Below are 13755 nucleotides of genomic sequence, written 5' to 3'. Positions count from 1 at the left end.
ATTTATCTCTATTCCATCACCATTATCAAAAGCCAATTCATTGGTCTGGACTGCCTGAAGAATCTGCATTCGAATCACTTCTATTTTTGTCTTGCTGTCCTGGAGCAATTGCTGAGCTGTGCCATGGAGTTTCCGATCCTATTAAAATAAGTTTGAAAAGGTAAGCAGGTGAAAAGATAAAACTTTTTCATAACTCCTAAGTCAGATCAAATGATTATCAGCAAGTGAAAAACAGAGTTAAAAGAACACTTGTATGTAGATATACTTATTTTAAATATAAATAGATATACCTGTAGATACATTTATTTTTAAAAGCCACCAAACTGTTAGCACTATAAATGAGAAAAACAACTCCATAAATTAGGATAATTTGAGTGAAAGCAAGTGAATTTTACTACTGTTTAAAAAACTCCAAATTCACATTTGTAATTTTCTCTTTTCCTGCTTTACACAAAATATAAAGAATTTTCCCAGACCATGGTCAGTAATTCTCATACTCAGAAGCACTGTATGTGACAGAGATGCCTCAGTGACTAGGCCTGAACATTTTGAAAACCTCTTCCTCTCCCATAACAATACATTTACAATCTTCCGGTGTTTCACATAGGAAGGCAAATTTTTAAAACTAATCATAGATGGTATCTGTGATAAATCTGAGAAAGGAAACAAGAAACAGCATTTGTCAACATTAGTGAGATAATGAGAAAGGTTTCTTGAAATTCTTGAATGTCAAAAAAAAAGTGTCTCAATAAAGTAAGAGGGAATTATAGTGAGTACACCTCTTTTACTTCTTTTAACTTCAAGAAAGGTGAATTTCATTTAATAATGTTACTATCATACTTCAGATTAGTTTCAGTAACAATGAATGCTACTAACAGAGAGTCACAAAAACTTACCATTTTTGGAACTGTGGTCAGCTAAACAACGATCCACCCAAAGATGTCCATGTCCTAATCCTAGAACCTTACAAATGTTACCTTACATGGCAAAGGGGGACTAAGAGAGCAGATGGAATTAAGGTTGTTAATTGCCCAAACTTAAAATACAGAGATCATTTCCTGGATTTATCCAGGTAGACCCAAAGTAATCACAAGGCTCCTTAAATGTAGAAGTGAAGGCAGAAGAAGAGGGCAGAGTAATGTGAGAACTCTACACACTGCTGTTGACTTCAAAGACTGAGAAGAGGGCCATAAGCCAAGAAATGTGGGCAGCCTCTGGATGCTAGAAAGAGCAAGGAAACAAATTATCCTCTACCTCCTTCAGAAGGGAATGCAGCTTTGCCAATGCCTGATTTTTAATTCAGTGAGATCACTGAGACTTCTCAATTACAAAACTGTAAAATAATAAAGTTATGTCGTTTTAAGCCACTAAATTTATGATGATTTATTGCAGCAGCCATAGAAAATAAAACAGTAATTTCTTCCAAAAATTTCATATGTAACTAGTAACAGAAGTTAATACCATCTCCTGGTTAGTTATATTAGTTGTCAAAGTCTAGTGGTTTTCAATCCACAAAAAAAGAAATGATAAGCTATGCATCAAGTTAGGAAACATTTATTCACAAGAAAGGCTAATTTTTGCTTATTATTTAGGCATCTCTACTTTTATCACCAAGGCAGTCAGTACTGGTTTGGAAATAAAATAGGATAAATCAACCTATAATCTCTGGAAGAGTTCAAGCCTGGTCTCTAGCTTCTAAGCTAGTGATAAGTATCAGGTGTGCAGCATCATTTCAATAAAAATACACACAAGTATATGATGACACTGAAAAAAGGGGAGGGTGAAGATGTGGGGTGAGACAGACAATGACAACATTATATAAGGAAAAACAGAAAGTGAGCTGACATATTTTATGATAAATACTAAATTAGTTTGGCTAAATATAGTGGAAGAAAAAGCAGTTTGCAAACTTATTTTCATATTTTTCTACCATTTCTTTCCTGCTTCTAAGGTCAATTTAGGAAAGATCTTCTAGTCAGATTTCATTCTTTATTAAATATTTAGATTTTAAACCAAAGGAGTTGGGCAGCAGAGTTTAATATATGTAAATTAAATATCAAATTAAATATCTCTTAAATATCAATTTACACCATGAAGTACACACACACACACACACACACAACACCCCACACTGTATTTGGTAATTCTGCTTTACCATTAAAAATACTTGCTTGAGTTTGGTGTTTGGTTATGACTAATTATATATGCTTTTAAGAATATACCTATTCACCTTCCAGATTTAAAATGAAAATACTTTACTTTTACTTTAATTATTCCTTTCCAGTATTAGGTACATCAGACAAACTGAAGATTTAAAATAGCTTTTCTATTTCTTTGAGACCTCATTGGAGTAAGAGGAAAAACTTAGTATTCCAAAGCTCTAATTTAATGAGGCAAATATGTTTTGCAATCAGACAGACCGGGGTTCAAGTCTTAACTGTATTTTTAACCTTGGGTTAGTTACCTATCTTCCGCAAACTTTAGGTTTCTTGCAGAAATTATGTAAATGGGGATACCATTCTCTAAAACATGGAGGTTTGTAAGCATTAGATAAAACTAAAATCATACTGCCTAGCACTTGATTGGCATTAAAATGTTCTCTTTTAGAGTAATAAAAATGATTATTAAGATAATGAAGTACTATTATAAATATGTATAAATAATAAGTAAACTATATAATACTATGCTCTTCAATTAAGCTACTCCTTTTATTATTTTTATTACCACGAGAGAAGACAGCAGTTCTATCATTTACTTCTTTGGAAATACTTTCCTTTTTTTTTTTTAAGATTTTATTTATTTATTTATCTGACAGACAACGATCACACTAGGCAGAGAGGCAGGCAGAGAGAGGAAGGGAAGCAGGCTCCCTGCTGAGCAGAGAGCCAGATGTGGGGCTCAACCCCAGGATCCTGGGATCATGACCAGAGCTGAAGGCAGAGGCTTTAACCCACTGAGCCACCCAGGTACCCCTGAAAATACTTTAACTATTTCAATTCAACATGCAAAGAAGAGCATTGGTTCATTTTAAAATTAATTGACTTTTCCCAGACTTCTGGAAGATCTGCACAGATGTCAAAGTATGATGAAAGCTTTTAAAACTGACACTGGATAGTACCTGTAACAGGTAATTTATAATTACTACATGTCAGTCTTATGCTTTCCAGCATTCAATAAATTTTTATGGTCAGTTTTATGCTTCTAGGAATTCAACAGATTTTTTACTGAGCACCCAATATATTCAAAACAAGAGATAAGGTAGGTCTAAAGTAGACAAACTGGTTTAAGAATTACAGAAATACTGGCCTTTATGTTAAGGTTTTGGAAAGATTTTTATGTATGTTAGGTTGAATCATATGAAAATGCCAATATCTGACTAATTCTGAACTAAAAAGATGGTAATTTTATATGGTTCTATTGGTGATTAGCACTCTACAATGCCTGTTATATTTTAAATGTACAGCATTTTAAAATTTTAAGTTAAGAATTTTGTATTTTCCAATTATGTAATATTTTGTTTTATAAAAAATAACCATTACTGTTTTGCAAGTCATAGTGGGACCTTTATAACAGATAAACTACATCACACACAGATTTCAGAAATAAATAAACCAATCATTATCTTTATTTTTCCCTCACATACTTATGGCTTACTTTACATGTATTAATTATGGTCACATCCAGTGAAAATACAAAGATTTATCAGTTAGGATGCTACCTTTAAAAACCTTTAATTTTACTGAACAGATACAAATAATTATGTATGTATCAGAATGTTTAAAGTAGTCAAAGAAAATTCAAAGGAAGATGGGATCAATTTTAGCTGAGAAAATCCAGAAACGTTTTATGGGCTGTTAATACAGATGATACTGGACTATATCAAAACTAGAACCATTGAGGAGAGTGAGGCGACGATAGATGATCAGATATTTTCAAATGAGAAAAAGTTTTGAAAGACTTGGGTACATTTAAAGATGTTAACAAGAACCCCAAATTTTAATAAATAGCTTGTCACCTGAATACATCGATGGAAAACATCTCTTCAACATGTCTTATGAAGCCCTCAGATTATTCTGAAAACCAATGGTGATCCTTAGAGCCAATAAATTTACATTCTAATGTTGATAAGGATGATAAAGAAATAATGTAAATTATAATTTCAGGTAGTAGTAATGCAATGAAAGAGACAAGGAGAGACGGGGCTGATACTTTATACAGTAGAGTAGTAAAGAGCTTGCTGAAGTGTTAGCATCTAGCAGTGACTGTAATGAAGTGAGAGAAAAAGCCCCATGAAAAGTACTTCAGTGGAGACATCTAGGCAGAGACACAGTAAATGCAAAGCCTCTAAAGTAAGAGTGTGCTTGGTATGTTCAAGAGATAGCAAAGAAGCTGATATAGCTAGAGTGTAGTAAGAGAGAATATAGTGTTGTAAAGGATAAAATCAGAAGATAGCCAGGGTAAGTCATGTATGAACTTGTAAGCCACAATAAGGACTCTGGATTTTGTTCTAAGCTTGCCAGAAAGCCAACAGAAGGTTTTGAAACATGAGTTGAAAATATCTGACTTGGCTTTTGAAAGGACAACTCTGGCTATAATGTGTATTAGGGTAGTAATTTTGTTATGAGGAATATAATAACCAGGTGCTGGAGATGATTTTCACCAAGAAAATTAATTCATTACTCCTACCCTAAATTTGCTCCCCATTGTGAATTACCTATCTGTGTGAAGGGGCACCACCATTCATCAATCTGCCTACATAACCAACCTAAGAATCATCTTCAACTCTTTCTTTCTCATATCAAGACACCACATATTTATTCTACCTAAATAGCTTGACTCCGTCTTCTTTACTTTCACTGCTGTTACAAGTGGAATGAAGCATGTTTCACCTGGCCTCCTACAAAAGCTTATTTAAACTTGCTGCCTATACACTTGACCCTTCTCTAATGAATTCTTCAAGTCTAAGAAAGATGAATATGAACTTTCTAAACTTCAATTCTGATAATGTATTTACTCTGCTAAAAGTCTTTCAGTAGCTCCATATATCTCGTAAGATAGAATCTCAACTGCTTAATGCTATACCTTTCACTACACCTCACTCACTTAAAGCTCTACTGGTGGGGAATAGGGAGGAAAAAAAAAAAAAAAAAGTCTTGTTGGAATCACCTGGAAGACTTTTCCCAAAAATAAATGTGCTTTTCTGGAGATTGAGATTTGTTCACCCATGAGGGCATGGCCTTCCACTGAAGATGACTACAAATGTTAAAAGTGTATTCTACCTACTTCAGATATTTTGGATAAGAAATAAGCTCAGAGTTTCTGCTACAGCCATACAATAAATAGCACTTATACTCCTTAGAATAAGCCATGCTATTAAACAGTTCCTTATTCTGTATCTGCTGGGTTTACCCACATCATCTTCCCTAGAAAGTAATTCCCTTTTAAATTCCAAATCATCCCTCGAATCTCATATCGAGTAATGACTTCTTCTGGCAGTTAAGTGATTCTTATCCACTGTTTCTAAAGTAACTTGAACATACCACTATTATGTACTGTAATTACTTACATGTGATACTTCCTTTTCGGATAGTGAACTTTTGAAAGTGGGATATTTGTTATCTGTTAGTACCTATTATGTTATAAGGCATTAACTTTATTACATTTATACTCCAGAGTTCAGCAGAATAGCTATCAAACTGTTAAGTCCTTAACAAATTAATATTCCACATAACTACAATTTATAAATTTCCCTAATCTCACAGAGATACACTTTGACCCAATGAGAAGTTTAAAGATGAGAAATGAAAACAAGACCAAATCTAGACAGAAATAACTAGCAGGTCTACCTCAGAGACTTAGCAGCTGAACCTCTCTACTTGATCCCTTCTCAAACTAATAAATCCCCTAATTAAAAATAAAAAGCTACTGGGGTATCTGGGTGGTGCAGTCGGTTGAGCATATGATTCTTGGTTTCAGTTCAGATTGTGATCTCAGGGTTGTGGGACTGAGCCCTGCACTAGGCTCCACACCCAGCACAGTTTGCTAAAGTTTCTCTCTCCCTCTCCAGCCTCCATCACTCACTCACTCTCAAATAAATAAACAAACAAACAAACAAATAAATAAATCTTGGGGGAAAAAATGGCTAGCAGAAAATTATCTGTTGTTTCAGTAGGATGCTCATAGTTCTGTTCATTTTGGACCTGTGGTTATCGTAAGTTATCTATTTTATTTCCAGTATTTCCATAAACCTGTTCATACTGGGAGTGGAGTGGGGCAATTATGGACCATTTAAGAATGTAATGTATGGCCTTCTCATTCATTCATCTATCAACATACACATTCACTTTTGCTTTAATGTCAAAGGGTTCATAAACCTCTCAATCTAATCCATCAACTTTGTTTTTAAAAAACTTACTCCAGGGGGTGGTAGCTAGGTAAATTTAATTTTTTTTTAAGACTTATTTATTTGAGAGAGAGAGAGGGAGAGGGAGAGGGAGAGAACGTGCAGAGGGAGAGGGAGAAGGAGAGAGAGTTGCAAGCAGATCCTGTTCTCAGGACCTAAGCGGAAACCAAGAGTCACTGGTGCAACAACTGACTACACCACCCACATGCTCCTGAATAAATTTAATTTTAAAACACCCAGCATAGTATCATGCATTCACAGTTCCAAGAACATAGTATTTGCCTTAAAACCAAAAAAGCCCAAAATAACATTTGATAAAAATGAAAAATGTTCAAAACTAAAGGTCAATATCAAAAATAACACAGAAAAAAACTATCACCCTATGAGTGTTCAGTTAATAAAATATGCTATTAAATATCATCTAAGTAATATATCAAGTATAAAACAAATATTTTCCCTAAAAATAATTTAAAAATTCATTTGCAATATGGCATATAAACTAATTTTCATTATTAAACTTAAAAAAATCTTATTTATAAATATATACACATTTCTCCCTTTTCTTTATCTTCCTAGATTTCCTTAGGTGGGTGAGCAGGGTGCATAGCTCCAAGTTAAAATTCTACCCCATCCCCCATTTCAAATTCTTAAATAAAACAAGACAAAATCAAAACACAACCTAACAACTTTTATTCTGAAATTACTTAGGAAATATCTATTAAAATGTGAAAGAAACATTAATTTGCAGAGGCAAAATCTTTAAATTAGTTGAGAATACAAAGGTAAATTTTATAAGTCCACCTTTCTAATAAGACTTTATGGAAATTATAAAATTACAGAACCTTAGATTGGAAAGAACCTTTAAAACAATCGGTTTAGTGGTAACCAACACTTTCTCTTCTACATTATACCACAGAACAAGGACACATTCCTATTTGTATCAACTGCTCCCCATAAGATGACTTTCAATTAGGAATTATATGCCCATTCCAGATTCCCAAAAGAACCCACAGCTCTACTCCAAATAATCACTCCCACTAGAATGTCCTGTCTTTCCATTTGTTGTTTCCTGAAAACCTGTCTATAGCGCTAGAAAACTAATATTAGAGTCTAAATTTTTTTTGAATTTTATTTATTTATTTGCCAGAGAGAGACAGCAAGAGAGGGAACACAAGCAAGGGGAGAGGGAGAGGAAGAAGCAGGAGATGTGGGGCTCAATCCCAGGACCCTGGGACCATGATCTGAGCCAAAGGCAGACACTTAACCAACTGAGCCACCCAGGTACCCCCTGGAGTCTTAATTTTTTTAAAGATAACCTTTTGTGTTAGAACAATTTTAGATTCACAAGAAAGTTGCAAATATGGAGAGCTCCTGTGTACCCTTTACTCATACAGCTAAATTTTTCTTAACTGGTTTTAGTAGGAGTAAGTTATTTTTTTAAAAATTTTTAAAAGATTTTATTTATGTATTTGTCAGAGAAAGAGACGGAGAGAGACAGCATGCTCACAAGCAGGGGGAGCAGCAGGTAGAGGGAGAAGCAATACCAAGATGCTGGGATCATGACCTGAGCTGAAGGCAGATGCTTAGCCAACCGAGCCACCCAGGCACCCCTAAAAATATTATTTTAAAAACTATTGTTTCTTACTTGTTTTATTGTCAATACTTTCAAATTTAGAAGCTAAAATGGTCTTAGAAATCATAATACACGTTTAAACAGCAAAGTCACCGTAAGCACAAAAATGCAAAAACTGTGGTACTAAACAGACCATGTAAAGGATACTTGTTTACAGGGTAAGAGCTTAAAGAAGGTAGAGCCCCTTGTCTGACCTCAGTTTTGAACATGCACATCAGACAACTCACATTTTTCAGCCCTCTGTGCATGCCCACAAATGACTGTGAAAATGTCACAAGTATGGATGCTGGGACAAATAAGTTTTATCAGATAGGTGAATTCACACATATGGAATATGTAAATAATGCGGACTGGCTATATACACTTACATTTATAGTACTTACCTTGGAAGATCCATTTGAATACATCTGTATCATGTTCTCTGCACCTTGTTTTACTTTAAGTTCTATATCCAATTGTTTTTGTAAGGCCATCAATCTATTATTACTAGTGGAACAACGAGGGTCACTGCTGGGAGTATCTGGAGTCCTTGGGCAATCTGTAAATTAAATAGTATGTAAAAATTACTTAGCAGGACCAATTGCTGCTTAAAATTAGAAGCTGATATTCTCAAAGAATACAGAATTATAGGGTTTGAGATGAGCTGAAAGTCACCTAAATGGAATCTCCTTATGCTTACCAATAATACAAGAATTGAAGGCAAGAAAATACTCAAGTAGAGTTGCAGGATCATCTGCCAGGGATACACTGAGTTTGAAACTGAATTAGATCACTGCTCCAAAGTCTTCCCAACACTATTATGTTTACATTAAATAAAATAATTTGACTCATCTATTCAACAATTATACTAAATCTGTACTTAATACCTGACTGGTTGAAGAAGGCGGCATATTTAAACATTATACAGATTCCTCTAAAGTAATTATTTGTAAATAGAATATAATGCCAGCATTCTTTATAGTAATAACTTAAACATACACATAAAGGATTTCACATTTTGTTTACTACTAGGAGGATTTCAATCACAATGTAAGTATTTCAAGGACATGGATTGATTGATACCACATTGATGATAGGGGTATATCTAAAACATAAAGTCCATGGTTTCTCATAAAGCATACAGTGATGCTTCTACTTTGAAATAAAAACAATAACTTTGAACAGAAACTTCTAATTATTTTGGCAAATCCATTATTGAAACACTTCTAATTTTACTGTATAATTAAAATTCTTCATAGTGAAGTTCATCATTTTGTGTTTTATCTACCTTAGGTCACTTGCTTAAAAAAAAAACAACTTAGATGACTAGAATACTAAACCTGGTTTAGTTATAAATAACTTGGCAATCACAGGAAAATTGTCTGAACTGAAAGTTACTTTAACCTTTGTGCTTCAGGGTTAAGTGCAATAAAAGATGGTATGACTAACCGATTTTAATGAATATTTTATTTTACATTTGGCTTTATGTACTTTTAAAAAAATTCATGAATTTAAAAACAATTCAACATAATTTCTTAATTAACTTGTAAAAATACAGGTGCTATGCTAGTTATGGATATAAAATACCATTTTATCATTTATATACTATGCTACAAAGTATAAGTCCTGATGTAAGGGTTCTATAAACTCATCAATCCTCATAAACAGCCCTATAATGAGCACTGCACCCACATTATAGGAAAAAAAAAAAAAAAAAAAAAAAAACAACTAGGGCACAGAGTGGTGAAGAAACTGGCCCAAGGTCATATATCTAGCAAGTCAGTTCCATACCAAAGTCTACCTTACTAAGTGCTGTGCTATGCTGCCTTATTACCATTTTAAAAACCTTGTAAACAACTATACTAGACTCTGCATGTATGCATACTTACATATATAATAGTACAATTATACACACACAAATATGTATATGTATGCATATTAATCCTTAAAATAACTTCTCTACATTTTATGCAGCAGGAAACAGGCAGTCACATTTACTAGCTGAGATTCAAATTCAAAAAAGGTTTCTATTGTAACTGAATTCCCCACATTATAAATGAGCTGCTCCAAAAGCTGATTTTATAAGTGACATATTCTTTTTTTTTTTTTTTAAGATTTTATTTATTTATTTGACAGAGATCACAAGTAGGCAGAGAGGCAGGCACAGAGAGAGGAAGAAGCAGACTCCCTGCGGAGCACAGAGTCCGATGCAGGGCTCGATCCCAGGACCCTGGGATCATGACCTGAACCAAAGGCAGCGGCTTTAACCCACTGAGCCACCCAGGCACCTCTATAAGTGACATATTCTTATTTTAAAAAATGAATATTAAGTATAGATAACTTTTCTGAACAAGCTCACAAATGAACTACTTAACATATTGTTATGGACAGAATGTTTTTGTCCCCGTAGATGCATATGTTGAAACCCTAATGTGATGGTACTGGAGGTGAGCCCTCTGGTAGGTAATTAGTTCATGAGGATGGTCTCTCTTTCATGTAAGGATACAGAGAAAAGACGCTGTCTAAAACCAGGAAGAGGCCCATCACCAGAGCTCTGACCCTGCGGACACCTCGATCTCAGTTCCCAGTCTCTAGAACTGTGAGAAATAAATGTCTGTTATTTAAGCCACCCAATATATGGTATTTTGTTGAATCAGTCTAAACTAAAACATATGCATCATAGTGGTTAAGAGTACCTACATTTGAATCTCAGTTTTGGAACTGAGATTTAGTACAAACCATATAATAGATGGTAAGCCTCTTAACAGTTCTGTGCCTCATTGTCATTATTGTTAAACAATAAAAATAGCATCAAGCACGCAGGGTTACAGTGATTTAATAAAGAACTTAGAACTGTAAAGAACTTAGAAAAGGGCATGGTACATAGTAAATATTCAATAAACATTAACTAGTAGTAGTTACTGTATAAAGTGTAAGCATATCTCCTATTGAGTCTATAAATGAATTGCACTTCATACTAATGACTAAAAAGTTATGTCTATTTAGATCTTTGAACAGTCAGATTTTCTTTCTTTCTTGTAGAAATTGAAATCACATAAAATTTGGCATATCAAGTTAACTTATAGTAAGCACATTTAAAAAAAAAAAGAACTGGGATGCATTCACAGAAGGCTCTCAGTTGTGGAAATGCGTTTTCTGTAAAATAGCTGATCATGCTTAGCCTAGGGCGAAAAAGAGAAATGATTCTTTTTAATTTTTTAAACTTTTTATTAACATATAATGTATTATTAACCCCAGGGGTACAGGTCTATGAATCACCAGGTTTACACACTTCACAGCACTCACGATAGCACATACCCTCCTCAATGTCCATAACCCAACCACCCTCTCCCTAACCCCCTCCCTGCAGCAACCCTCAGGTGTTTTTTTGTGAGATTAAGAGTCTCTTACGGTTTGTCTCCCTCCTGATCCAATCTTGTTTCATTTTTTCCTTCCCTACCCCCCAAACTCCCCATGTCTCCTCTCAAATTCTTCATATCAGGGAGATATATGATAATTGTCTTTTTCTGATTGACTTATTTCACTCGGCACACTACCCTCTAGTTCCATCCACGTCATTGCAAATGGCAAGATTTCATTTCTTTTGATGGCTGCAAAGTATTCCATTGTATATACATACCACATCTTCTTTATCCATTCATCTGTTGATGAAATCTAGGTTCCTTCCATAGTTTGGCTATTGTGGACACTGCTGCTTTAAACTTTAGGGTGCACATGCCCCTTCAGATCACTACATTTGTATCTTTAGGGTAAATACCCAGTAGTGCGATTGCTGGGTTGTAGGGTAGTTCTATTTTCAACTTTTTGAGGAACTTCCATGCTATTTTCCAGAGTGGTTGCACCAGCTTGCAATCCCACCAACAATGTAGGAGGGTTCCCCTTAAGAAAAATGATTCTTGCCTAAATATTTAAATATCTGTCTATGAAAGAAGCTATCCACTTACTATTTCCCCACAGAGCAAAGAATTAGAACAAACAGATAAAGGTAGTGAGGGTAAACATTTTTATCACAGAATAAAGAGAAATCCCTTACATTTTAAGTTATCTAACAATGAAACAGAACCCTTAAAATGTAATAAAATCCCCTGTTTCTGCAAGCATTTACACAAGAGCTAGGTTATAATCTGTTAAAGAAGCTATATAAGAAATTTTTGCACATTGGGGCACCTGGGTGGCTCAGTGGGTTAAGCCTCTGCCTTCAGCTCAGGTCATGATCTCAGGGTCCTGGGATCGAGTCCTGCATTGGGCTCTCTGCTCAGTGGGGAACCTGCTTCCTCCTCCTCTCTCTCTCTCTGTCTCTCTGTCTCTCTGCCTACTTGTGATCTCTGTCAAATAAATAAATAAATTCTTTTAAAAAAATTTTTTTTGCACATTAAAACAGGTTGTACTAAGACACTGAAAGAGACACTGATTCTAACAGTCTAAAAATTTGTAATAGTATTATAAAATCTAACATGGTTTTTATGGAAAAGTATATCCTCAGTTTTAATAAGAATTATAAGAACATGAGAAATAATATAATGATGAGGAGTCCAGGCTCTGGAGGTTAGAATGCCTAGGTTAAAATCCTGTGGCTACTGCTTATTGGTGTGATCTTGATCATATACTTACTTACTCCGTGCTGCCGTTTCCTCAGCCACAAATTGCGGGTTATTGTGAAGATAAAGCCTGTATAGTGCTTAGGCCAATGTTTAGGGCTCAATAAAATTACATGACAGGGCACAGTTAAGTAGCTGGTATTTCTGCTCATTTAGTCTTCAAAGAAACTCAGAAATTTTGTAATATAACCTCAATTTACAAATAAAAACAACTAAAAGTTAGAAGGATCAAGTAATTTGCACAAGTCACAAAAGTGTATGCCAAGGCAGAATTTTAACCTTAGATATGTCTAGTTTTATAAAGCCTACTTTTTACTCATTGAGAAATTAGAGAAACACTTTGCTGTCCCCCTATTTTTCCTTTCAACAAACTCCTTTTTTTCTCTCCCATTTCCTTTCTTACGGGTTATGGGAAATTACAGCATTATTAAACATACGGTGGCCCGTATATTTGTTAAACACTTTCCTTCATTGTAAGACATATTTTAAAACAGGGATAATCAGAACTCCCCATGTTCTCTTCTTTCAAAAGAGGCAACTTTTTAAAATTCTGTAAAATGAAATTATTTTTCCACACTGAGAAGATCAAATGTTGAATCTATTCTTTTTTCTTTTTTTTAAGATTTTATTTATTTACTTGACAGAGGGACAGATCACAAGTAGGCAGAGAGGCAGGCAAAGAGAGAGAGAGGGGGAAGCAGGTTCCCTGCTGAGCAGAGAGCCCGATGCGGGACTCAATCCCAGGACCCTGGGATCATGACCTGAGCCGAAGGCAGAGGCTTTAACCTACTGAGCCACCCAGGCGCCCCTGTTGAATCTATTCTTAAGTACATACTTTGCCACTTTAAAAAAATATACCCGATTAAGACTCATGTCAAATCTCCATTTGCTGCATCTATTTGCTATAACTACCAAACCAGCTTTGGGGAGGGGGGTGGATTACAGGAATTATTTGTACTTCTAACGATTACATCTAAACATCATGATATAATTTGAAATATGTTACACAAAATTCAGTAACAAGGTTTTAATGTGTTTATATATTAGACCAAAAAGGTCCCAAATAAATTCCCACTTTCATAGCTAGGCACTTTATGGTCACTAAGTCTCCATTACTGTTT

The 13755-nt window shown here is 34.7% G+C and overlaps 1 protein-coding gene across 1 annotated transcript in view; it reads right to left on the bottom strand.

Moving 5' to 3' along the window:
• The window catches only part of PKN2 (protein kinase N2), a 132008-nt gene that overhangs the window by 60120 nt on the left and 58133 nt on the right, over positions 1–13755 (bottom strand). The window contains exons 3-4 of the mRNA XM_082688584.1: positions 8420–8574; positions 21–138 (exon numbers count right to left, since the gene is read on the bottom strand). Coding sequence (XP_082544710.1) covers positions 21–138; positions 8420–8574 — 273 coding nt within the window. The remainder of the gene's footprint in view (positions 1–20; positions 139–8419; positions 8575–13755) is intronic.

Source organism: Mustela nivalis (genome assembly GCF_964662115.1).
Source record: "Mustela nivalis genome assembly, chromosome: 10".
Classification (NCBI taxonomy): Eukaryota; Metazoa; Chordata; class Mammalia; order Carnivora; family Mustelidae; genus Mustela; species Mustela nivalis.
The sequence above is the reverse complement of the archived record's forward strand: the minus strand, read 5'-3'. Positions and strand labels throughout refer to the sequence as shown.